At 38.3% G+C, this 27,192-nt stretch overlaps 3 protein-coding genes across 4 annotated transcripts in view; 2 read left to right on the forward strand and 1 right to left on the reverse strand.

The window, feature by feature from the left end:
- The first annotated feature begins 1,311 nt into the window (after positions 1-1,311).
- LOC134291425 (probable arginine--tRNA ligase, cytoplasmic) lies at positions 1,312-4,495 on the forward strand. The gene is made up of 5 exons (XM_062859153.1): positions 1,312-1,486; positions 1,569-1,706; positions 1,767-3,179; positions 3,947-4,253; positions 4,325-4,495. The coding sequence occupies exons 1-5, from the start codon at positions 1,442-1,444 to the stop codon at positions 4,432-4,434; spliced, it is 2,013 nt and encodes a 670-aa protein (XP_062715137.1). The 5' UTR covers positions 1,312-1,441; the 3' UTR covers positions 4,435-4,495.
- A 6,695-nt stretch (positions 4,496-11,190) lies between these two features.
- On the reverse strand, positions 11,191-12,236 carry LOC134291428 (transmembrane emp24 domain-containing protein 2). The gene is made up of 4 exons (XM_062859156.1): positions 12,001-12,236; positions 11,755-11,936; positions 11,529-11,681; positions 11,191-11,456 (listed from the first exon to the last, which is right to left on the reverse strand). The coding sequence occupies exons 1-4, from the start codon at positions 12,134-12,136 to the stop codon at positions 11,307-11,309; spliced, it is 621 nt and encodes a 206-aa protein (XP_062715140.1). The 5' UTR covers positions 12,137-12,236; the 3' UTR covers positions 11,191-11,306.
- Positions 12,237-12,440: 204 nt separating this feature from the next.
- Positions 12,441-27,192, forward strand: part of LOC134291427 (N-lysine methyltransferase KMT5A) — a 30,111-nt gene continuing 15,359 nt past the window's right edge. Inside the window, exons 1-2 of one of the 2 annotated variants that reach the window (XM_062859154.1) lie at positions 12,441-12,707; positions 18,664-18,731. In XM_062859154.1, coding sequence (XP_062715138.1) covers positions 18,704-18,731 — 28 coding nt within the window. In that variant the 5' untranslated portion in view covers positions 12,441-12,707; positions 18,664-18,703. Of the gene's footprint in view, positions 12,708-18,663; positions 18,732-24,695; positions 25,236-27,192 lie in introns of those variants that run through there. The other variant, XM_062859155.1, reaches the window with a different exon arrangement.

Consider the following 27,192-nt stretch of genomic DNA (forward strand, 5'->3'; position numbering starts at 1 on the left):
ACAATTGGGTTGTTTAGTGAATAAAATATTGCTTTTTTCTATATCCTAATCGAAAGAGCTCATTTTTCTGAGTATAATGTGATTTTATTGGATTCCCATACCTTTGTTTTGATGGTCAAATGAACAAAACAGTTTTAATTTTCGTGGATAGAATGACAGTTCAATCGATAAAGTGACAGTTCGACCCGAACAAAAAAATTTCCCCATACAAACTTTAAATGCATTTTAAAAATAGTTCCCGGACTCCAAAAATTATGAAATTTTGGATTTCGACTAATTTTTGGGCGGAGAATCCGATTATGAAATAATCCGAATACCCCTAAACAACCCAATTAGGTTCTTTAGGGGTATCCCAATTATTTCATAATCTGATTCTCCGCCCAAAAATTCGCCGAAATCCAAAATTTCATAATTTTTGGAGTCCACTCAGCCAAATAACCTTAAGTCTTCCATAAGGCCCAACTTATGAAACGGCCTTTAAATAATTCATAATGATTCGGATGAATTTCATAAGGTCACTCTATGACGTAAAATCGTCTCACAGCTTGGCTTTTATTCATGCTTAGCAACAAAGAATTCTCAAGCGTCGGTAGCCGTGTGGATAAAACACGGGCTCGGTGATCCCGACGTTCATGGATCGAATCCAGTCTGCATAATTTTATGATTTTTTTTGTTCTTTTCATAAGTCTATCTTATGAAATTTGTCATAGCAAGCGCGATCAATTTTCATAAGTTATTCTTATGTCATCCATAAGAATTAATTATAGCAAATTTTCATAAGGTATTTCGATGAATTTCGCTAGTTTTTTTCGCTGAGTGCCGGGAACTATTTTTAAAAGGCATTTGAAGTTTGTATGGGGAAAATTTTTTGTTCGGGTTGAACCACAGACGAATAAAACATTTCAATAGGTCCTATCTGCATTTGAGAGGCTCTTTTTGTTTACTTTCTCTTTCAATTATTGCAATGTAATGATACACTTTTCAACTATTGTTGCAGTACAAATCAAAAGACGATTGTTTTGACCATCGTTCAATGCAAGGAGACGATCATATTACAAATAAACAGCTGAGATATTTACGAAAGAGAGGGAAACCAAAGAGAGCCTCTCTTCTGCAGATAGGACCTTGTTTGACTGTTTTTTTTTTGATGCGGGAGGAGAGACAGATAGAAACGGTGCATATCTGGAGTTTCTCCAAGAAAAAAAAAATAAAGTTTTTTTCCCAGTGCTCAATTCCGACAAATAAAATTAGTTGTGTTCTGATCCGGTCTAATGCGTCCGACGTTTCTATCGTTCCAATTTCTGGATGTTCCATTATTTACACGTTCACGTTGACGAACGAGCCGGTGTTTACAGTGTGGCATTTTTCGCAATCAACTTATAATTTTTCACACAAATTTCATCACTTCCACACTATTTAAAATACATCAAAAATTGTAAAAATGTCTAGTGATATTCAAGCAGAAACCCGAAGGCTCAAGAAAGTGGTAAGATTTGTTGTTATTCCCTCCACATTACTACTAGAAACACCTCTTGAGCTAACCTGTTTTTTTTGTGTTTTCACGGAAGGAACACGAAATTCGGCTGCTGCAAAAGGACATGGAAGATGCCCGCAATAATGTGGGACTGGGTGAGAATAACCCCGAACTCGAGAAGCTGCAAGTGGAGAATACAAAACTAAAGCATCGCCTGATTATTTTGAATAAGGTAATTATTGATTGTTGGAGTCTAAACATTTCAAATTAATGTAATATTCATCCATTTCAGGCGATTGCAGCCGAACAAGGTCACGCTTCCGGTTCGAAATGTCCATCGACATCTGACGGAGCGCTGTCGATTTTGGACCACTTGAACGATTTGTTTACGCAAGCCATTGCCACGGCGTTCCCGCAGGTGTGCCAGGACGTTCCGGCAGTAATAACCGTGTCCAGTGCGGCCAAGTTCGGAGATTACCAGTGTAACAATGCGATGCAGATTGTGCAAAAGCTGAAGGCGCTTGATGTGAAGACGAATCCCCGTGATGTGGCCAACAAGTTGATGGAGGCGTTGCCTGCGTCGCCGGCCGTTAGCAAGGTTGAAGTGGCCGGCGCCGGGTTTGTCAATGTGTTTCTGGATAAGAAGTTTGGTGCTTCGGCCGTTATGGCTATTTTGAAAAAGGGCGTTCGGCCACCGCAGTTCGATAGGAAGCGAGTTATTGTGGACTTCTCGTCGCCGAACATTGCCAAGGAGATGCACGTGGGCCATTTGCGGTCGACTATTATTGGGGATTCGATTTGTCGGTTTTTGGAATTCTTAGGACACGATGTTCTGAGGCTGAACCATGTGGGAGATTGGGGCACTCAGTTTGGAATGCTGATTGCCCATCTGCAGGACAGGTTCCCGGATTATTTGAAGGTTTCGCCTCCAATTAGTGACCTGCAGGCATTCTACAAGGAGAGCAAGACAAGGTTCGATTCCGACGAGGATTTCAAGAAGCGCGCGTATGCTTGCGTGGTCAAACTTCAAAGCGGTGACGCAGATTCTATGAAAGCTTGGAAATTAATTTGCGACGTTTCCCGGAAAGAGTTCCAAAAAGTCTACGACCGTCTGGATGTTAAACTTGTCGAACGAGGTGAATCGTTCTACCAGAAGCGAATGGAATCCATCGTGAAAGAATTGGCCGAAGCAGGCTTCCTGGAGGAAGACGAAGGTCGTAAGATCATGTGGGGGGAGAATCGTGACGGAATTCCGTTGACGATTATTAAATCCGACGGAGGATTCACGTACGATACTTCCGATATGGCCGCAATCAAACAACGTCTGTACGAGGAGAAAGGCGAGTGGCTAGTGTACGTAACGGATGCCGGTCAGGCCACTCACTTTCAGACGATCTTCTCCTGCGCTCGGCGTGCCAAAATCCTGGATGCCAATGCCCATCGCGTGGACCACGTTGGTTTTGGTGTGGTTCTAGGTGAGGACGGCAAAAAGTTCAAAACCCGTTCGGGTGACACCGTTAAACTGACGGAACTGCTGGACGAAGGTTTGAAGCGATCGCTGGATAAGCTGCTCGAAAAAGAACGCGACAAGGTGCTCACCCCGGAGGAACTCAAGCAGGCTCAAGAGTCGGTGGCATATGGTTGCATCAAATATGCCGACCTCTCGCACAACAGGAACAACGAGTACATTTTCTCTTTCGATAAGGTAAGTACCTGCAGGCCAGCTCCAAAACGTTGGTATAAGATCAACTAATTTCAAATCAGATCATTGCATAAAGGCAAAGATGGTTAGTCCTTCTTACCATCTTTGATAAAGGTCACAGAGCCTTATCTATCTGGACAAAAATGTTCACATCTAGACCAGCCTTTCTTAAATCGAGGCGTGTACTTTTATGGAGCTGGTGGGTCGCGACCCATAGTTCGAGAAAAGTGGGCCTAGACTATTAGTTATGCTATGTAGGGTGACAAAGGGTATTATCGGCTGGTTTGTTTTCTTCACCATGGGGGGTTTTTGTGGGTCAAGTTGCCTGAAAAGTAGGCATCTAACTCAGCTTGGGCTAACTCTGACTGCCCATGATCGCATATCAGCCCCATCTTTGCTGGGTTTCCTATTCATATGGGACAATTATGCGATCATAGGTAGCTGAGATCAACAGGCTTCAAAAAACACCCCTAACGAAGAGAACAAATCTGTCGAAAATAAATACGTAAGTTCTCCTATATATAGTGTCATCGGGAAATTCTCGACATGTTTTTTTTTTCTGTAAAATTGAACAACACTTCCTCGAATGCCATAACAACGGCGACGAAAGCAAATGACATTTCTCTGACGGAAGATGTGAGTTTCTATGATTTCTTCATCCCGGCTTGGGGAACAGGTTTCAGTATCTCTTACTCTTATAATGATAAAGTCTGCTTTACCGATTGCATTCTGAGAATCATGCTGACAACTACCTCATCCCTCCATTGCAGATGCTAGAGGACAAGGGTAACACGGCAGTTTATTTGCTCTACGCTTACACCCGCATTCGTTCCATCGCTCGCAACTGCGGAGGAGATTTCGCCGCCAACATCGAGAAGGTTATCGACACCACCGAACTGACACTCGATCACGAAAAGGAATGGAAACTGGCGAAGGTGCTGCTGAAATTCACCGATGTCATGAAGCTGATTTCGAAGAACCTCTGCCTGCATCACCTTTGCGAGTTTGTGTACGAAGTTAGCACAACGTTCACGGAGTTCTACGATAGCTGCTACTGTATCGAGAAGAACAAGCAAGGTGAGAAAGGAGGCTGAAGGGAGTTGATTGGGAGTATAATGCTCAAATATGTACCATTCCTTTATTTACAGGAGAAATTGTGAAGATCAACGCTGGACGTGTCTTACTGTGTGAAGCAACATCACGAATTTTGGGGAAATGCTTCGATATCCTTGGTTTGAAACCTTTGCATAAGATATAAACGTACTTGTTATATCGTTGAATATGAAAATCGTATCACTTTCAATAAATTTTTGCTATCAGCTTATCGTTTACATTACCTTTTGGAGTAACGTTCCAGCTGGAACAAAGTCTGCTTCAGCTAGTGCTGAAGTACCAGCTTAACCAAAGTAACATGTTAATTTCCTTCTAGATTTGTTTATTTTTAGATAAGCTTTATCATAGCATGACCAATTCAAGAAACAAGAGAAAACTATCTCCGTTCGTATGCAGTTTCTTTATTTCTTCAAGCTAATTTTTATTTTTTTTTTTTCATTTTCATTTTGCAGCATTTGGTGGGGCAATGACAGCGCAAGTCAGTCCAAAGCCGATAATAAGGAGGGGTAAATGGCTGAATAGTCTTTGCTGACCACATGAACGCCATGGGATAGGAAAAGGGTATTTTGGTGTGGGATTGGGGTGTTGGTAGACTTGACGATATCAATGCTATTCAGATGCAAAATAATTTTAAGGCTCAATAGTGAATCGCATACCTTCCAGAATAAAAAACTGGTCCACAAAATGCAAAGCAAGTCACAGAAATCAAAAGTGCCCGATTGTTTATTTTCTCAATTAAAACAAACGGACAGTGGGGTGACACAGCTGTCAAACTCGGTTCATTGCCGCTCTCACCAACATCGTTTTTGGTACGGCGCGTTTTGGACCCACTTTCTGGTCGGTTTACCCTATCTTGCTTCTGATTATCGGGTGTTGTGTGGCTCGTGTGTTGCTAGTGCTTATTTCAGGAATATTTCAAACGAAATTATTGTTTTTGATGATTGTTTCTCTTTTTTTATCACTTTGCACGATATTATATGTAGCAGCGAAGCAGGGGTCTGGTACGTTTGGCATAAGGCCATTTGGCATAAGGACGTTTGGCATAAAGGACACTTGGCATAAAGGACATTTGGCATAAAGGACGTTTGGCATAATGGACATTTGGCATAAAGTACGTTTGGCATAAAATGATTTCAGTAAAAAATGAACTACATACTTAACGTAAAAGAAGGATAAGTATACAAAAGAAGGATAATACATAATAATGCATTAGTTTTTATGGATATAATATGCAGACAAGGATGATTTGCTGGAAAGAACCATTACCGGAATCTAAATTGCTTGTATCGATGAAGAACAGCCTATATACAAAAGAAGGAACATTCCTCTTCCGAAAAAAAAAATCAAATTCATGGAAGCAAAAGGTTATTTCCAGAATAAGAGATCCAATATAATGCACCAACAACAAGTTTGCCTTTTTTTCCCTTGAAGGCTGTTCTTTAATTTTTCTCCAGAGGGAAAATATATTTTACATATTCTTTATGCCAAACGTCCTTTATGCCAAATGTCCTTTATGCCAAACGTCCTTATGCCAAATGTCCTTATGCCAAACGGCCTTATGCCAAACGTACCAGACCCGCGAAGCAGTGTCGATGTTTCAAGCACATTTTTGCCATGAATTAAGCAATCAAAACAAAAATATTGGTCGCCATGTTGAATCGAATGCTGGGGCTGCATTGCTGATTCTGGCCCTTCGTCATCCCCCTGCAAACGGACACTCCTACTCTCTCCGACTCGCCAGTCATCCCGGAAAAAAATATTCCCAATTAAGCCTTTAATCGAATTGTCCGCGTGGTCTTGTAGTACCCCTACTAGGTAAGAATCAGTCATTGTCATCAGGCTTGACAGAAACTCCCTCGCGAGAATATGAGGAAGCGATTTCGGCGATTTTCTGGGGAGTGAAAATAAAACTCAGAAATCACAACGCAAATCCTCAACAGCACCGAGCGCGAGCTTGCCGCGCAGCGAGGAGTTCATCCAACACTCATAATTGCTTGTGTTTCTCACGTCCACTCACACTCAAAAAGCACTCGGGAGTTCCACTCCCATACCCAACGTCTCCACTAGACAGAAATGTCTTGCCATTTTGCTGGACAGATGTGTCATGACAGAAATGTTCTCTCGCTGTTTGCATGGAAAGCAGCGGTGTTGATCATTTCTGTTACGTTTTCTCTTTCTGGCAGCAAAATGGCAAGACATTTCTGTCTAGGTAGTGGAGACGTGGGGACAGAAATGATCAACACCGCTGCTTTCCATGCAAACAGCGAGAGAACATTTCTGTCATGACACATCTGTCCAGCAAAATGGCAAGACATTTCTGTCTAGTGGAGACGTCGGGATACATAGAAAGACTCTCGAAGCGAAAATCGCATTCAAAAACCCGAAATAATCATCGGCTCTTTTTTCGTTCCCCTCTTCCTCGCTCAGTTTTTATTGCCTCTCTGTTTGGGGTTTGTTCGCTCCCTCGCGACGAGGCAGAAGCAAAACACCGCTCTAGAGCATGTTGCAAAACTCTTTTTATTTGGAGGAGGATTATCAAGCCTGATTGTCATACATATTAAATGCTAGACATGATCCCATGGCAAGGATGAAAACACTCATTTGCAAGGAGTCCACTCACTTGCTATTTTATCAGCTCAGAAGCGTGCAATCAAGAAACGGTGTATGGACGACTTTTGCCTTATGGTTTAGGACAGTGGTGCTCATCCTGCGGCCCGCGGGCCGCATGCGGCCCTCTAAGCCTTAAGATGCGGCCCGCGAAGTATTTTAAGACAAATCGATATTATTGAACGATTATTTGAAATAACTCGTTAAATTTATTAGGAAATCAAAACTAATTATTTAAATGATTAAATGATTAATGATTAAATGATAAATAAACAAAAAGAACAACAAAAAGAGTTCTGGTTAGGTTCGAAATCGCAACTCCGAAATATTTCGGCATTTCAGCTAAGTCACGAAGCCAGCTTATTGTTATTTATAAGTGGTACAAATCAAATGAAAGTTTGTTAAAAATGTAATCTTTAATCATTTAAAAATTAGTTGCAGTTTTTAAGCGAAGTCAATGCAACGCTTAGCTAATATTTCACATTTCGCCTTTCCAAAGAACATAAAAATACAAAGCACGAAGTTTTTGACAAAATTCTCAACAAATCTCAACTTGGTTGCCAATATTGTTTAATTTTCACCGTTTGTTTAAATTTCTATTATAAGACTCACACATTTTTCGAAACAAAACTAACGAATCCAATTTGTATTGTCCAAGCGAAACTCCTGAACGAACTTAAAGAAAAAAATCTCAAGCGAGATTCATAAAGCGTCTCCTGTGCCCTTTTGGAGAAACTTTTGTATACATTTTTGGAGAAACTCCAGGAAACATTATTGGAGAAAAATTTTAAGCAACTCTAAGCGGAATATATGGAGAAACTCAAATCATCCTGGAGAAAATACACCTGAAGAAACTCAATGAGAAAGTTGTGGTGATACTGCATGGAAATTATAGGAGCATCTCCTAGAAAAATGTTCTGGTGCCACTCTAACAGAAATTTCTTAAACAACTTTAAAATAAACTCCTCGAGCAACAAAAAGAGAATTTTCAGGAGTAACTACAAACAAGATTCCAGGACCAACTGCATCAAGACACAAAAGATGCCTAAACGCCTGGGGAAAATTTGAAGCAACTTTAGAAGATAATGTTGAAGAAACTTCCGGAAACAATTGTTAAAAATCTATTTTTTGAAGAAATTAAATGATGAAGTATCTCATCAACTTTTGAAGAGAAATATGCAAATAATTTACTAAAATCTTCAAGAAACTCCTAGAAAATTTTCGGAAAAATCCGGAAGCTATTCTAGGAGAAATTCTTGAAAACGATTAATCAGGCCAAACATATCTAAAGGTCCAATCTGCAGAAGAGAGGCTCTCTGTTTCCCTCTCTTTCGGTAATATCTCAGCTGTTTATTTGAATTATGATTGTCTCCTTGCATAGAACGATTGTCAAAACAATCGTCTTTTGATTTGTACTGCAAAAGTAGTTGAAAAGTGTACCATTACTTTGCAATAATTGAAAGAGAAAGTTAACAAAGAGAGCCTCTCAAATGCAGATAGGACCTATTGAAATGTTTGGCCTGTAATGAGGAATTCCTGAAGTAACTTCAGGGCAGTTCCAAAGACAAGTCTAAGAGGAGTTCTTGGAGGCGTTCCAAGATAATTCTAGAAAAACTAATAGAAACTTCAAGACATTTCTCGAAAACCTTCTGGAGCAACTCCACAAAAATTTCAGGAGAAAATACAGCAAACCAGTTTGGACCGATTCAAAAAAAAATTCTTGTAAAAGCTGCTTGACAAGTTCTTGAAGTGACTTCAAGGCATTCTAGGGAAAACTTATAAATTATTTGTTTGAATTTCAATATGAAGCTCAAACGTTTTTCTCAACCAAACTTATGAATCTATATTGAACAGTTCAGATTTTTAATAAATATGCTTTGGAATTGTTCTTTTGTTGTTTTTGTGCATCGATGTTTTATGCGGCCCGCAGGTCGATCTCGAATTTCAAATTTGGCCCGCGGTATCCTCCAGCCTGAGCACCACTGGTTTAGGAGTAGGGGTCGCACACACCTACCGAAGTCGTGAGGGAGCTGCGAAGTAAATGTAAATGTAAAGAATGTAAATTACACTCACCTCGTGGAGAGTCGCTTTCACCGCTCTGTCACGACTTTGGTATGCGTGGGCGACCCTTACTCTATTCGACAAAGTTTTAGACAAAACCACAAGGCAAAAGTCGTCCATGCATCGTTTCTTGATTGCACGCTTCTGAACTGAGAAAATATCAAGTGAGTGTAACTCTATGCAAGTGAGTGTTCCCATCCCTGCCCCATGGATAGCATTTGTGTAGTAGCCTTGATTTCTGTGTGCTATCTTTGGCGCCATTGCAGCAATGTTGCCTGCTGGGAAGCTGAACCATCAAGGTTATAGACCACCTCACGGCGAAATTCTATGTCTTTCGCTCTTTCAAAGAGTTTGAAAACAACAGGATCAGTACCTGTCAAATTTGACAGGTGTTGTTCATGTTGTTTTGTTTTCTGGCTTCCCGTAGGACAGAAAGAGAGCGATTTCTTGATGACGTCACCGTGCAATGGAGTATAGTTTCTCAGGTTGAAGGATAGAAATCGATAACTAATTAATGAGGCGTCCGATTTGAATGTGGTCTTCGGCAAAGTTGTAGATGCTAGAATAGCCTAGGAGTACCAAAGGTTAACTAATACTCTAGGGCACTTAGGGAAATGCTACGGTCAATTTAACGAAAAATGTCCTTTCCCCATAGTAACACCGACGAACCGACGTGACAGCTAGAACAAATAAATTCAAATTTGTTGTCCGCGGCGCCATGATGAAAAATAGCCAAACACTATCGCCACCTCTATAGCGTCTCGCGATGGTTTGATATCTCGACACCGAACCCCCGTGTGTTCATATAGGAAACGGTTCGCGTCTGCGCTGATTTGACAGAAGCGATCGCTCGCTTCGGTGGTCGACACTTTTGAATCATCACTGTCACGTCGGCTCGTCGGTGATAGTAATTCCCATACAAACTTTAAAGCGCTTGTGCAGTCACAATTTTCAACCGAATCAGCTCAAATTTTTTGGGAGAAGGCATAGAATCTGGTTAGAGCATCGCCAAGGGCGTCCCTACATGGGTCCCTATCGTTATTTCCGGGCCCTGAATAGGGACCCATGTTCACACCGGTGGTATCTAAACGGGAATGAAAAATAAGGACGCGACATGGGGTTAGCGATGGGTTTCCACATTTTGGGACCCACTCAAATCTTGCACTGAGTTGCTATTCCGATGGTTTGTGTGACGTCACTTTCTTTATTTACATTTTGCGGTGAAGTGAGCTGAGCAGTGGTGTGGAAAATGAACAGCAGTGGATAAATAAAGCAAGAGGTGAATATTCACGTTCGCAGCGTTTTTGTTCAAGTTTTACATTCGCTCACTATTGTTACCTAGTTTATGATTGGCCAAACCCAGTCCTTTTAGATTGGATGAAGTTTCCACGACTATGATTTTGAATAGCAAACGTATCACTTGAAAGAAATTGCTATTAAAATCATCGTCATGTAAACATAATCCCCAATGCCAAACAGGCTATTTCAGTAGGTGCCGGTAGTGAGCGAACGTCAAGCAGGAGCAAAAAATATGTGAGCGCCGTCTGTGAACAATTTGCATACTACAGAATATTAATTTTAATGTTCTTTAAAAAATAAAACGATAAGAAATGACTAGTGGGAGACTGGAGACGTATGCTTGTCTGTGACGAAATGTTAGAAGTGTTGCGTGTGTTTTTCTGTGACCCTTTATGCCTTTGTGATTTTATGCAAGATTCATCAAAAGTCGTAAGGACATATTTTATTTGTTTCAATTCAACGTCCGATAAAAAGTAAGGATCACTTTTAGCAACGCACGGTGGAAAATCAATATGTTTTTCAAGTCCCTAAACCCAAAATAAAAACCACTGGTGGGAAGGTGGGGTGCTATCTTAAAATAGCACCCGACAAGGAGTGGTATAATAGGGATAGCGATGAGGACTCCCGTGGCGATGCTCTTATGAATCGAAAAAGCGGTGTGGAGCAAAAAAGAGTTTTTGAACCACGCTAATGCATATACGTTCATGATATGAAATATTTATTAGCGAGGGTCATTGTAATCGTTGATTAGTGTCAGTCTTAATCATGTTGAGTTTTGATAGGCATTTATATTGAACAAATGACGATGGTGTATCTGTGGTGTTCCAATATGGATCTAAAATAAATAAGAGTGTTGCTCCTAATCACTAGCAAGGATATTTCGGCATACAATTCACTATCGACCCAACATCGTTCAAAACGCAAACGAATGCCATCAAGTAGACGAGATTGATTTCATATTTGCGGGGCGAAAAAAAAGAACTTAACTTACAACGAAAACATCCTCGGCACACCCAATCGAGAAAATTGAGTCTCTACGGTCGTTCTCATCTACACAACGCGCTTAACTTCAAAGAATCGCTTCAGGTAGTAAACCTGACCGACGGTCATCACTACCAGAACCAGCGCTTCGAACACGGACCACATGACGACGCGCGAGTTAGTGCTCTCGTTGATCGAACGATGGATTCGGTCACGAACCTGGATTGGGAATGGAAAACAATCGAATTGAAGCTAAATGGACTGATTGGTTGTCCACCTCATTGAACTTACGTGCATGTAGTCCTGTTCGTGCTTGATGCTAGTCAGCGTTCCGGACAGCTCTTTGATCATGTCCTCAAGCTTTGAGTGGCCGGCTTCACCTTCATTAACAGCTCCGATGGTTCCCTTCGGGGCTTCGCCGATTTCCATCGAAAACATTACCACCTTGAAGAAATTCACAGGAAAATGTTACATTGCTTAGATAACGTTTTGAGTTTTCATTTGGCTGGATGCTTACTTTAGGAGTCAGCGTGGACATCTTATTACTGAAGCAGTAATGATAGACACCGGTTTCATAGGCGGAGAAAGTGTACTTTCCACTTGATTCTTTTTCACCTTGGTAGATCACTTTCTGGTCTGGTCCTACAATGCGGACTTCGATATCCAGAAATCCACCCTCGATGGTTTCGAACATCAATCCTGTGAATTAATGGAACCATATTTTAAAATCCAGACTGGACAAAAGTTAGGGCGCTTTCATTACCCAGTTTGGTGCCGGATTCTGCTCGGTCGAAAAAGCACTCCTCTGAATGGGCATCGACGGTGATAAAATAGCCATGGCTTTGCTGCACACAGTTCAGACACACAACAAGCAAAAATAGCGCAAAAATCTTATACATATTGACTATTTTTAAAGTTTATAAATCTAGAAAATTTTGTTAGAACCACCGCCACGTAATGTTGTCACTCGCGAGGACTTTCGGATGAAATTTGGTAGATGTTTGACATCAGATTTGACATATTGCGAAGCTATTGATATCAAGATATCTAGAAAAGTGAAACTTGTTAACAATATGGCTCTCTTAAACGATGCACAGACATCTAGCGGAATTCCTGTACATCTGAATTAAACGTTACACTTGTAACGTCTCACAATGACATTGTCATAAAATTTTGTACACACGAAAAGAATAATACCCTCGGGGGCAAGCTGCTTGATTCACGTCGTTTGCGTCGTTTCAATTTTTTGTGCGTGCAGGAAAGTGCTTCCGTTTCATTTCCACATCGTTTCCATATGTTTGTGCCGCAGCGCCCTCAGCTCAGCAGTTGGATTTTTGTCGCTCGCTCGTGCATGCAAAACAAAGCTGTTTGCCTGATTTGTAGTGTTTTTTTTATATATTTGTGAAAAAAACGAAACTTCGTAGCTGCTATCACGAATAACTTGAACCACCATTCGCCGGCTTGTTCACGGTAAGTTTTTATTTCAAGAACCCCTACATTTTGCATTCGTGTACCTATTGAAAATAAGATTTTTCGGCACGGGAAAATTGTTTATTTTTCTTTCCCGTACGTCGGGCATGGTTCGCTGGGTATTGCATCAGATCCGCTCTCTAACATAGGTAGTGCCAAGATTGGATTTCCGTTTAACATCTGCATTTGGAGGAAAATCTACTTAGGAAAATTCCAGCTCAATCAACAAGTGGCGACAATTTTCTGACTTCCTCCATCATGCATTGCATCGTATCGAAGGGAGAATGGGGTAAAATCAACCCCCCAAAGAAAGCTCTAGTCCTTGAGGCAGCCGCCTTCCGTGTGGCGCCAGGTGTTTGTTTTCAGTGTGTTGCCACATTTTTATCTTTACCAAAGGCTTTTTTATCTGTACCAGATATTCGAAAAATCTACCACATTTGACCTACAATATGCACTCAGCCAAATAACCTTAAGATTTCCATAAGGCCCCACTTGTGAAACGGCCTTTAAATAAATTCATAATGATTCGAATGAATTTCATAAGGTTACTCTATGACGTAAAATCGTCTCACAGCTTGGCTTTTATTCATGTTTAGCAACATGATATTCTCAAGCGTCGGTAGCCGTGTGGATACCCGACGTCTCCACTAGACAGAAATGTCTTGCCATTTTGCTGGACAGATGTGTCATGACAGAAATGTTCTCTCGCTGTTTGAATGGAAAGCAGCGGTGTTGTTCATTTCTGTTACGTTTTCTCTTTCTGGCAGCAAAATGGCAAGACATTTCTGTCTAGTGGAGACGTGGGGTCAAGGCTCGGTGATTCTGACGTTCATGGATCGAATCCCTCGAATCCAGTCTGCATCATTTTAAGATTTTTTTGTTCTTTTCATAAGTCTATCTTATGAAATTTGTCATAGCAAGCACGATCAATTTTCATAAGGTATTCTTATGACATCCATAAGAATTAGTTATAGCTAATTTTCATAAGGTATTTCGATGAATTTCGCTAGTTGTTTTCGCTGAGTGTGCAAGAAAGGGATTTAAACCCATAGGGGTAGGCGGGGCATAATGAGCACCTTGAACTTTCACTGTAAATGTAAATTGCTGGATTGTAGCATAATCATGTAAAATCCAATGAGTTGATGATAAAACATTAGTCAAAAAATCCGTTTACCTTGAAAAATTAATCAAAATGCGTAAAGTGGTCATGTATTGGGAAAATATTATATCAAAGAGTTGGTAGTAGGGTGGGGCAAAATGAGCAACTGGTAAAAAATAAAGAAAATGGTAAACATCTTCAACAAACAAATTTTAATTTTGGATTTCTCTGTTTTAATGCATTGAAGAGTTGTCAACGCATACTATTATGGAAATGATTATATACATGATTACATGTACAAAACAATTTTTGCTTGAAAGAAACTTTCAAAAATCTAGGTGGCAATATAGTTGCCACTGCCCGTTTAGGCCAAAAACGCTGGTGGCAATATAGTTGCCACTGCCCGTTAACCCCAAAAACGAGCTTTTGAGGTGGCAATATAGTTGCCACTGCCCGTTTAGGCCACCAGAGCTGGTGGCAATATTCTTGCCACTGCCCGTTTAGGGTACTTTTCTTTTTTTGACTTCGACAAAAAGCAGGAAAAGAGTTTTAGGATGGATTGGAGCTTAACCCGTAATATAAACTGTGTAGATCAGCTCATGTCAACCCAGAATTTGATTATTTAATAAAATAAAATAAAATATTTACCAAATCTATAAGTTTGAGAAAATTAACGCGGTCAAATTTAGCCATTTTTGAGACTACAAATGGCTCCTAAATTGTTGTTAAAGCTTTGTTTAGTACCAAAAAATACCAGGCGTTGTTATTATGCCAAATTTTGCGTAAACCAAAAAAAAAAAGTTCGAAATAAATCGTTATAAAACAGAAAAAAAATACAAACAGTAGGTGGCAATATAGTTGCCACTGCCTTATAAAGGGTTAAATGATTTTGACTTAAATTCAAACTAATATCCTCTAAGGGCCGATTTCTTCACCTCGGCTTAATCGGTAAGCCAGGCTTACCCATACCAGGGTGGCCACACACTCGGGAAATTCGGGAAATGCGGGAAAAAGTCGGGAATTGAAATTCATCGGGAAATATGCGGGAATAAGTCGGGAATTTTGTTTATGATCGGGAATTTTTTAAATTATGTGTATGGAGGCGTTACACATAATTTAAAAAATTCCCGATCATAAACAAAATTCATGTGCATGTAAACTCAAACCTAGATTTCTTGAACCTTGACTCACTTCAAATCCTAATTCTTACACAGTTTCGGAAGGCTCACACAGAGATTTCAAAATCCTGATGAGCGTTGGTTTCTGAATAACGAGTGATTTCTTGTTTGATAGAGACTATCCGGGTGACAAGTTTTTATTGTCCGGATGCTCGAATTCAATTTGGGCACAAACATATTTTAAATAACAATTTTTAAAAATTAAGTTTTAAAATCTATAAAACCGTGAAAAAAGTACCGCAAAAAAATAGTTTTGGAAGCCAAATTTTCAATGATTTTTATCAGAAATGCCATCAAATACTTCTCCAATATTTTCTTTGAAAAGTTTTAGCTTGTTACATTTGTATCAAGCTGAGCTTTAGGACAAGTTTCAATTAATGTTTTCATTGGAACTTTTTATAATAATCCCTTATTCGCTAGTGGAGGACTTCCTGAAATGATTGCTTTGTTGGAGTTTTTAAGGGTATTTCTAGAAATTTTAGTTCATAGAAAAGCTCCCTGCAATCACAAAATCCATCACATTAACAATTTGGCATTTAAAAAAAATGATTGGAATAATTACTAAAAGCATTATAATTCAGCCGTCTTTGAAGAGTCTCTGATGGTTTTTTTTATGGAATTATGAATTTATGACGATGTACTGGAAGAAACGCTTAAAGTGTTTTCTGTGTAGCGATTTGTAGAATTACTGGATTAATTTATAAATGAATACCTAGAATCCTTGCAATCACTGATATTACAACGGAAGCAAAATTGCAAGTTGGAAATCAGAAGACAGGATTATCAAGACTTTTTTTTATGAAGAAGAGCCTTGATTCTTAATGAAAATCTGAAGAATTGCTTTATGTCCTTCTTGGGGTTCTGCAGGGTTTGCTGACGAAACATTGTCCTGAAATCTTGAATGTCAAATATGCCTTATACTGAAATAATGTTAAGCCCTTCTTGTAGGTATATCTGATGTTTTTTTTGTGTTACCTATGTGCCTGAGCCTCATTTTGCACCCAATTTCCAAACTATAAAATTGTGATTTTCAGCAGTGTCTCATCGAAAATTCCGTTGTTCCGGATTTATGCCCGGGCACTGGAGTAACCTCCATAACAGGTAGTGGTGCAACCTTTAATTCGCCTTCGAAAACTAGCTTGCGACACATCAAACTTCATGATTTTAAATAAAAAGAAAATCGCGTTAAGTACTGTTCCTTTGAATTCCACTAAGAATTTGCATCCTTTGACATCCTTGTCAAAGGATGCAAATTCTTAGTGGAATTCAAAGGAACAGTACTTAACGCGATTTTCTTTTTATTTACAGATATTCCCCTAACAAGCCCAGGTTAATCATCATCTTCATGATTTTGCAAAACAGAAGTATTGGCAATTGTTTCTAGGGATTTTGAGTAAACTGGCCACGTCTCCGGATGTTCCGGAAACCTGCCCACAGGAAAGTGATCAATTTTTGATCATTTTTGGATCCTAGCTTGCGACTTACTTACTTGGAAAGTTCTTCAACAATCGGAATTGAAATTAATCCCAGAATAACGATGTTTTCCTTAACCTTCCAGGACGCGCGCCATCAGGCAACCGAAACTGCACCGCGCTCGCGCTGTATACGACGAGCGAGGTTTTTTGGAAGTGTTGTACTTTTTATAACAGCGCGCGTCCTGAAGGGTTAAATATCCAAAATGAGCCTTACAAATTTCGTCAGAAATGTCAAAGTTTTGTTTTTCAGGGTTTGAGAATTTCAGCTAGAAATTGCTAATGAATAGAAAACTTTTCATAAAAATCCGCAGGTATTTTCAAAATTTGAGAAAAATTCCGCTGAGAAAATCATTGCTAGTGCTCTCATAACAAAACTCTTTTTTTTTTCAATTACCAATTCCCAGTAAACAGGATTTTTTCATAGGTATTTCGAGAAGCTCCAACAGAGGTTTATCTGAGTTCTGTATTTTTTTTAACTAAATGTACCTTCAGAAGCCAGTTTCTTTGGAAATTTCCAAGAGTTTTGACATAAATCGCCAGCGAATCCTTGTGAAAATCCTTTATATATACGAAATATCAAACTATGTGTAATCTAATGGATTTCGGATAATTTTGAATCTGGTGGTTTGAACATAAACCTGTTAATATAACAAAAATTATTTTTTTTAATATTTATTTGTTAACTCAATTATTGAATAAATTTCCTGGTTTGTTACCAGTAAAGTATGTGAGAAAATATCACCGTTTATTCCAAGAAAATTTATTAGGAAATTCCTCGAAGAATTTCACCAGAAAACACTCTAATAATTCGGCCTATAGGAATTTTAACAGAATTATGTCAACAATGCCGTCCTTCACACCTTTAAAATTCTTGGGATAGCGTAAAAAACTCTTATTAAGAATTCACCAAAGAGTATTTCAGTTAGCCGGATTTTTAATTGGAACTTCATCAAGCATTTCTTAAGGAGTTCACAAAAACCTCTTGGGAATTCCGAAACATGTTTTCAAGCATAGGCTTACTTTACAAGGCATCCGGAATAAGAAGCAAATTTCAAGCATACGTTACATGTAAATTTATTTTGAAGTTAACCTCTCTAAAATATTGTAAAACTGTCACAGCATGTATCACAATGTCACTGTAAATATTTCAGTTTTACAGATCCACTTAAAAGTTTGGATTCTTGGACGTTTTACATGCTCCATAGGTATATAAAGAAAAGTCGGGAAAATTCAAAATAAATGCTGGAAAAAGTCGGGAAAAATGCGGGAATTTCAATTTCGATTTTGTGTGGCCACCCTGCCATACTGTTAAACCTGGTTTAACACTTAAGCCAGAGTGAAGAAATTGGCCCTAAGGGTCAAAAATTCGACCGTTACCCTACTTTACGAACATAAGGTACCGCCAGGGTTTTTTTTTTTTCTTTGGATTTTGTCATTCAGACAGGCTAAGACCATAGTTGATCCATCTCGCCACTGAAGATAGGCACGAATGCCTTGGCTCGTTTTACTTCCTTTTTGTGTTTGCTTTTCAAAGTGTAGTCGGGTTATATTTATGTGTACTTCGTTAGCTTTCAGAAATTTCACAATTTGCTTCAACTCCTCCTCGCATCCTTCCTGCAGTATCATCTCTAGGGGTTTCATGTATTCCAGTGCTGGAAACTGGCTTCTACTTTGGTTGCGCCAGGGCTTAATAGATTTTAGATTTTTTCCTCCTTCCCATGGTGATCGATTGTTTTTTGACAAATCTTAGAAAGCATTCAAGGACAAACGTAATGAAATCCCGCTTCAACAGTGCATCAGAACTTAAATCGCACAAATCTCTTGAAGCAAGTTTCAAAAAGCAGTGCATTTTATTATTCTGTTCTTGCTCACGTGTAATAAGCTTAAAATAAGAAGCTCAGGTGCGCTGGTTTTGTTTACGAAGAGATTTGTGCCCTCGAAATCGTGAGTAGGTGTCATTTTGGGATTCTAACAAGTCTGTCATTAAGTACGTCACGCTACATTTTGGAATTTTCAATTTCTTGAGCGATTCCTTTTGAACACAAAACTGGGTTTATATGTGGTTTATGTTTCTCCATGGATTCCGATCTTCCCAAAAAGCAACTTCAAATTACCTTCAATTTCGTCTTCAAATGTAGCATAGAAAACTGGACAATATTTGATATCCAAGATGTTCTTCATCGTTTTTTTTCTGTTTTCAACAGATCACTACCGACACATAAAACCATTATCAACAGTCCAGTCATGAAGAACGCATCACGGCAAAATGGCGGTAAGTAAAAATCATTCTTTCATTCATTCAGATCAAATATCTATTTGACACTAAAGAAAATTCGATTGGGTTAAACAAGATGTTTGAGCATTGGTTTCTTTTTGAACAAATATTTGACCCTATGTACTGGAATCTTAATTCTGCGCATCCTTTTTTGAAATGTTTCCAATACTGCGCACATGAAAAACACTTCAAAATAATTTAAAAAAATGCATCGAAACATGATTCATTGATTATACTTATTCAGATTTTCCGTTTATAACTTTTATTCGACATCACGACCTCATTGTAACCGAACATGTCTCCAACATTGATTTGTTTACAAACACTATAGCTTTGCTTTATTTATAATATAAAAAGGATACATAGCATTATTGAACAATATTACAGAAAGATTTTTAGTTATTCACATGTTCAGCCATTTCAAATTCAGTACGTTTCTTAAATTTAGAAAACAATACCTTCATTTCATCAAAATAAACAAGGTGGGATCGAGGGGCAATTCACTGTACATATTTCAATATTAAATTGAAAATACATAAGTGAAAAAATGCATAAAAATACGCCAATACACGATAAATCCAAAATTGAATTGAAAATACACCAATGGATCACTAAAATAACTAAAACGACCGCTATGAAATGAACAGATAGCGCCATCGTAGCCTTGTGTGTTTGACGTAATTCGACTGCTGTCACTGTGTTATCGTCCATATACGGTGGCGCTTTTGTTATGATGCGGTGAGTAGCGGAAAAGTCGGCTTCAATGATCCATTCGATGAAAATACGCAAATTCAAAATAAAAATGCAAAAATGCTTCAATACACCAAAAATGCAATAAAATTAAAAATTCGAAAAAAATAGGGTAAAAACACTAGACTTTGCCCCCTAAAATTCTGCACAATCTTCGCCACTTCATACATAAAAAATGATATTTGTATGGAGGGGGCGAAGACTAGAGCAGTGGCGAAGTCTAGTGCTTTTACTCTACATAAATTTGACGGAAATGAACTGCCCCCACTCGCATAACAGTTCCATCTTTGCTGTGTTTCCTATTCATATGGGACTGTTATGCGAGTTGGGGCAGTGCACAAATTCGATAATATTCATTGGAAAATACAAAAATACGGCCATAATCTGAAATAGTTGTTACCGTCCCACAATTACGTAGAAGTTGATTATCACCAGCAACAGGATCGACCTGACCTTGGAATAAGAACTGTATCGTTAATTATGAGTACACCTGAAAATTGCTGTATTTGAAAATGTTTTATTTATTTTGTAAATTAAATTCAATTACATTGTTTATTGACCATCAGAGACCCATGACATCGTTCTATATTTATTTTTTCGTGGATCTTGCCATCTCACGCCTTTTCTTCTTGATGTTCTTCATAAGATTATTGGACAACCGTTCCGACGATGGTTTTGCTTGGGTACATCCAGTTTTTCTTGAATTTGGTGATGTCCTCTGCTCCTCTATCCTTTTTCCTTAGTTTCCCTTTCATTAAAGTTAACTATTTCTCAACGGGCCTTATTTGCGGGCAATTTAGAGGATTCATGGCCTTTTCCACAAATTGAACATTGTTTTCTCCATACCAGTCACGCGCATAGGGGCTGTCCATTAATAACGTAAGGGCATAAAGGAAGGGGGGTTTGAAAAATCTTACGCGTCATATAAAAATATTTAGGTTCTCATACAAAAAATCCTACAAGGGGGGTGGGGGTGTCAAAAAACCGTGAAAAATTCTTTACGTAATAAATGGACAGCCCCATAGCGGCAGGATGCCAAATCCACCCAAAATAATGTTGGGCCTTTTGTGCTTTCAGATGGCAAGTTTCTGGAGACATTCTTTCCGGTATATTTCGACGTTCATACTTGGGACGGTGAAGACAGGTGACGATTTCATACCACATTGGCAAATTGCTTGCCAAACCAACAATTTTTTTTTTCATATTTTCGCAAAAATATCGATTTCTCTTAATTTGGAACATCCGTGGCATGCTTCACAGTGAAAAACTGTGCCCCTGGAAGTGTCTTGTTGTCCAATTTGATATACGTTCCAATATGCACATGTAATTTTTGCTCAAAACATCGTCGTACAGTTTCCATGCCCGAGTTTTCACTTAATCCGCCAGAATTTGACTGCGTTTCGGTCATTTCTGTTTTGGGTAGGTCTTCAGGGTTTTACTACAGACAAACACACGTACCACTTGGAACAAATTGCGATAAAAATCATCGTCACGAAAACATAATCGCCCAATGCTAATTAAGCTGTGTTACGCAAATCACTCAATAGGTGGCGGTAGTGAGCAAACGTCAAACAGAAACAAAAACGATGCGAGCGCCGTGACCGAGCGATTTGCGAACTACAAAATATTTGAACTAACCGTTAAAAAGGGTAACGATGAGGAGCGAGTAGAGTGAGACGTTTGTTTGTATGTGGTTTTACGCTCCTTGGCGCGCTGATCCATACCAACAGTCTTTCCACACTTTTTTGCGCGATCCCTGATGGATACCTCCTATTTTACTTCCAACGATTTTGCAAATTTTGCTGTCCGAATTTGACTTGGACGCACCTGTTTTTTTTTTCGCGTCCGGGTGTCTTTCAGTAAGTTATGCATACCGAATCGTTCAACTATTGCTAATTTTCTTAACGAAAATCATTTTTCATTGCAGTACCTGGTCACAATCGATTTTCGCTTCTCTTCCGTAAATCCTCGCATTGTTCCGCTTGAGGAAAAACTTTAACTTTTAATGAAGGTTATCGTTTGTTTACAACGTTAGCAACACATTGACTCATAGCAGTTGTCAAAATAAGGCTTAGTCTTTTTAATACAGAGCATCAAAGGTGTACTCATAATTAACGATACAGTCCTTAAAGGATCGGCTTGTTCGAAAGTGGAGTATGATCAGATGGCCAACTTTTTTTTTCCGGAAGTTTTCTTTCGGTCCTCTTTAGGGATTAATTTGTTGTGATGTTTCGGAAACTAATTTCACAACAAATCAAGACACAGGTTTCCCTAGCCAAGATCACAGGGTTTGACGGTATTAAAGTGAAGGAAGTTAATTATAATTCTTGTAATGAAAATATCACCTTTAACACTTTAATGCGCCTCCAACGGTTCATTGCGTACCGGCTGCTACAGATGGAGTATAGCTGGTTTATCAGAAATGCTCGATAAACAGGAGGAACCTGCTAGGGCTTAGTAGTTTCTATACTCAGAAAACTGTTCCAGTCGGTTGATTCGGGAATGGTTGCGAGAGTCGTTGTGAATCATAATGAAAACATTTGTGCTTTGTGACGAATCTTGGGATTTTTCTGGAGTCAGCAGACTTGGAATTGTTGTCTGGGCTTTCCACTATTCGGTTTATTTTAACAATCAATATGCAACAAATAATAGTAGTATCTCGAGTATTCAAATTGCTTATTCACAGTGCTGACATTGTACTTACTTGTGATTAACATTAATTTTAATTTTCAACATCAGTATTTTTATATGTGATAGTTGTTTTGTGAGTAAACCCTAATATGTTTTGCATGTCTAATGCTTAATAATGTTTTCTTGCCTTGCCATATTAATTTAAAATAACTAAGGAACCAAAACCAATAGTGTGAAAGTGCAGCATTTAATAGTGCTTGCTTATAGATTCGAAGCCAACGGGTGATCAAGACTCAAGACTTAAGACGCATACTTGACGAAATCGACAAAAACTGACTACTTCGTCCTATATATATTTATACTAAAATAAGTGGGCCGCGGAGCTGTGCGGCCCAGTATTTCCTTTTATTTTTTTTTATTCTAGAAAACGCCATATTTTTGAAGAAAATCTATCCTGGTACACTTACAAAGTTCCCCAACACAATCGAAAATTGTCCGGAGCAATCAAGATAAGTAAAAACTTTTATAAACAGGCACGCAACTCTTTCTACTACTAGGCAAATTGAATATTTATGTGTTTGCTTATTCATGACATTCGTGGCGGTGCGGAACATTTTATAATATAGGTACCGTACTTAACATTTCTTCAATTCATCTTTAAATAACTGATCTTTAAATGTTGTATAAAAACTTGTATCTCAATTATTTTCATCATATTAGTTTTTTTTTTATTTCAGAATTGTTAAAGCATTATGGTAGAAAGAGTTAGTGTCGTGATCCATGCAAAACTTGAAACTGAAAACTCCTTATTTCCCCCTATGGGTTATAGGGAGGGGCGGGACATTCGAGCCTACTCATCAGTGGAAAGGACTTGCTATGCTAATCGGTTTAGCATAGGGCAGATACAAGTCTACTGGTAGACGTATCGCCCAGCGATTCAACGCAGATTGGTCACGGCCCGGGGGTGCGTTGATTATAACAGAATAACAGAATAACAGAAATCAAGACACAGGTTTCCCAAGTCAGGAAAAGACGAAGAAAGGACGAACCTCGTACAAATAATGTTTTATTTCCCGCATACATGTGAGGATGTGCCGTCTTTCTTTCATATTTTCCCGCTTGCGTTACTACTATTGTAAAGCCTGCGCACTTTAGAATCGGTACACTTACAACCGGCTGCAGATCAAAAACGGTTTGACCTAGAAAAACATGTTGTAAGAAGCAAATGAAGCTTATCTACTGTATTTTGTAGGAAAAATATAAAATTTGGAATTTTTATTTCTTAAAGATAAAATTTTGATCTGATTGTGTAATTCAAGCCATTTTCTTCTGCACAAACCAATGAATTAAATGCTTTGGCTGTTTTCCTACTTTCCGCATCGACCAATGTGGCGCTAGCTTCTATGCGCGAAAAATCGCTAAAAGTAAATCGCAATATTGTATGGCGAATAGCATCTAAGGGCATATTTCTCGAACACATTATTCGAAAAAAATATTTGGTAGCGGTTGTGCACAATGATGACCGGTTTGGTACCTATCAAATATTTTTTCGGTAAAAGCTTTTCATTTCGAGAAATTCGAATTTAGAGGCTTTGTTTTCACCATGCAAAATAAAATCTGCTGACCGACAATGAACACACTCCGTGCGGGTAATCCATTGCGATATCTCTACTCGATTTTGAGCTATTGACAAAAACTACTAATTTTTGACCATATTTTTTAGATTCCGATGGAAATCTACATATTTTGCTCAATAACTTAAAAGCGAGTGTAGATGAGATATCGCAATTTTGAGTACATTTTTGGCCCATTGGGCTCCTAAAATCATCGGTTTTACTAGAATAGCGTATTTCGACGGATTACCAGTTAATTTCATTTCAAGGAATCGTCAATTCCTACATGAGTTTACATGTAATTTGTATGAATAGAGAAAATACTCAGGGCTGATAATCAGTCAGCTTTAAGGGGGAAATCAGATTTGATTTGCTAACTTCCAAGGAAAGAATTTGCATCCTTTGATGTCAAAGGATGCAAATTCTTAGTGGAATTCAAAGGAACAGTACTTAACATGATTTTCTTTTTATTTATTTTGATACCTAAAATGAATTTCAAAGGCTTTCCTCATATCATCTTTTGCCAGCTGGGCAACTGTTTGACAGTACAAAATGCGACGAGGGTTGATTCGACAAATCGCTTCCATATAAACTTCAAATTGATTTTTAAATAGGTTCCCGGGCACCAAAATTCATGAAAATTTGGAATTCGTCTCAGTTTTGCGTGTAGATTTAGAATATGGGATTATCTCAATGTTTGAGAAGCCAATTGTGCCCCATGAATCTCGAATGTGTGTAAGGTAGAAAAAATCCATCCCATTATAAGTTAAGTGAAAATAAATAGTAATCATGATTATTAATACGAGAGTGATCGAAAATGTATAAATTGAACGTGACATATTCTGTATATAATCCCTTAAATTAGATGACAGCTGTAATGACAGCCGACATCCCATTTGAAATGCATTCACTTCAAACTGACAGCATTGTTGACAGTTTTGAATGAAAATGCAACCGCATTCAAAACGAACACAACACTTTATCATAGGCCGTCTGTGTGTGATGAACCGAACACCTATGGAGGCAGAGTAAGAAAAAGTGGATTTCTAAATAGAATTTTCATTTTCGCAAAATTACCGATCAAAAGTGCAGTGCATGTGATTTACTTGTATTTATTCTGTGTAGAAAAATGTCTGGAAAAAAGAAATCTATTTGGAGTGTGGCGAACAGCAACTAGTGGGCAAAAAATTAGACTTTAAAAATACATCAACCCGTCGCGACAAAGCCAAGAAGAAAAAAGCAAAGCGTATATTTTTCCTGTGGTTGGGGCTCTCTCCGCCTTGTAGACGGCCTCATACACATCTGGTCGTAAATTTGATAGTGTGTGTGCTAAAGATAGATACAGGCCAGCTAACGCAGTGTTTGTGTACGTACTGCAAATATCTGTACAAAGCAAAAGAACGTAAATGGTGGCGCTTGAATTGTGAATAAAAAGGAAAATCAGATCAAATTTAGTTCTGACTGCACAAATTGGTGTGTCTATCACAACTGGAAATCATGGTTAAAGGTAAGTTACCATAAATTAACATATTAATTAGAATTTCAGTGGTAAATCTTGCAGTTTTGAAAAGTTTATTCATTTTGCTTTTGTTTGGTTATGAATTGAATCATGAGAATTTTCAATGTCTCGTGTGCGTAGTGTAGGTTTCAAAGTAGAAAGTTATTAAAATTATAATTCTAAACATATTTGTGTATATTCCAAATCCCACAGATCAAAAACTCAAAAATTTCACATCGCATAGCAATTAAAACTATTCAAAGTTTAATCAAATTTTTTGCTTTTTGTCAATTTATTAAAAGTTGGCGCTTAGTCGAAAATAAGGGATGGTGGAAAAAATTGTAGATCTCACACATACAGCGAAAAATGGGAAGAGCGCTAAAAACAAAATTGTGATAAAAATAAGAAGTATGTAGGTAGGCGCATAGCCACAGTGCAGCAAACATTGATCCGCGACACTATATTATTTTGCACGGAAAGCGTACCGAGCGGCAGCGGTTGAGATGTTTAGGAATGAACGCCGTGGAAATTCCCATCTTTAACAGTATTGTAGGATGCGTTTAGTTTGTTAAAATCTGTTTTTTTTCTTTTATTTTTTTCGTCATTCAATGTTTAATCATAAATTTCTGATTGCCCCTTTTGCTTACCTATAAGATTATTTTGCCAATATTTTTAATTTACTTATATAAGCAATTGTAATACATACCTAGTGTTCATCGCATGTAAACAAATGCGCTATCGTATATGGGCATTAGCATTGTGACAGAAGTTGAGTTATGTCAAACACACAAGGCTACGGTGGCGCTATCTGTTCATTCCATAGTGGCCGTTTCAGTTGTTTTTGTGATCCATTGCAATAGATCACTAAAATAACTAAAACGACCGCTAGATATTAAATGAAACAATTCCGCACCAACTTTTCTGAAGGGCGCAACTGTTTTTGCAACCAATGCTTTTTTACAAAGCACAAATCTAAGCAATTGCGCTGATTGCGCCCTTTTGATCTTTTTGTGCCGCATTATGATTTTTTTTAAACTTTTGGTGTGGCTCCGTGGTTGTGTGGCTAGTGTCACCAAACATTTAGTCGCATTGTGTTGAGGAGCGCGGGTTATTTTCCCGCCGCCCGCCGCAGCTGTCAGGAAAAGTACTCGGCTGAGCTACTGGGCGTTGCATGCTAGTCCGTTGTCTAACGTCGTGCTTCCTTCAACGAGCGAATAGCTCACTATAAGCATTGAACGTGTCTGCGTTTATTTTATCCCATAAAAGTTCAGCTTATTGGACGCAGTGGCTTAAATTCCTTAAAAGGAAGAAAAAAAACTTGATAAAAACTTCAAAAAATGACCAAACTTTTAAAAATAAGTCGAACTTATTTATTTATTTATTTATTTATTTATTTATTTATTTATTTAGTTATTTATTTATTTAACGAATACTTGCTAAGTAAGGTACAACCTTTCAAATTTTAGCAATCGGAATTCAACATTATTCATAAATCATTATTTTTAACTTAACTAAACAAACTGATTCCTTCTACTGAAATTGTGTGTGCACTGCCTGCGGTACTCTTTAATACTGGTACAAGATTAATAATTAGTTAGTTCCATATTAGTAATTAGTTCCATAGTTTCATTGACATATTCTACCGTGACGTTACAACGTTTTGACGCATTCGTAGTCAGATTTTCCACTATAATTCATGGAAACGATTGCAAACCTCAAAATATTTTTTTCATATTCGGATTTCTTGTAAAATTTCTGATAGGTTTATTTGATCTATTGAACATTTAGTTTTCATAAAAAAAACGTGTTTAAAATGCGTATTTGTAGCGTGACGTTACAACGCGCTAGTATCCGACCCTCTTTACCCCGCTACCAACATCTTTAAAAAATTGCTCGGATTTTTATGTTATTCAGAATTTTTTTTTCACCATTAAAATTTATTGGTTTGTTCTTTATTTCAATGAAA

The sequence above is a fragment of the Aedes albopictus genome, chromosome 3, assembly GCF_035046485.1.
Source record: "Aedes albopictus strain Foshan chromosome 3, AalbF5, whole genome shotgun sequence".
Taxonomy (NCBI): domain Eukaryota; kingdom Metazoa; phylum Arthropoda; class Insecta; order Diptera; family Culicidae; genus Aedes; species Aedes albopictus.

Bases quoted from the DNA above. Each gene is read 5' to 3' on its own strand.
- LOC134291425 (XM_062859153.1), top strand. From the start codon at position 1,442: ATGTCTAGTGATATTCAAGCAGAAACCCGAAGGCTCAAGAAAGTG. The intron at 1,707-1,766 runs GTAATTATTGAT...CATCCATTTCAG, and splicing joins GCCTGATTATTTTGAATAAG to GCGATTGCAGCCGAACAAGG. The intron at 4,254-4,324 runs GTGAGAAAGGAG...CTTTATTTACAG, and splicing joins TATCGAGAAGAACAAGCAAG to GAGAAATTGTGAAGATCAAC.
- LOC134291428 (XM_062859156.1), bottom strand. From the start codon at position 12,136: ATGTATAAGATTTTTGCGCTATTTTTGCTTGTTGTGTGTCTGAACTGT. The intron at 11,682-11,754 runs GTAAGCATCCAG...AATTTCTTCAAG, and splicing joins TGTCCACGCTGACTCCTAAA to GTGGTAATGTTTTCGATGGA. The intron at 11,457-11,528 runs GTAAGTTCAATG...TTCCCAATCCAG, and splicing joins ACGAACAGGACTACATGCAC to GTTCGTGACCGAATCCATCG.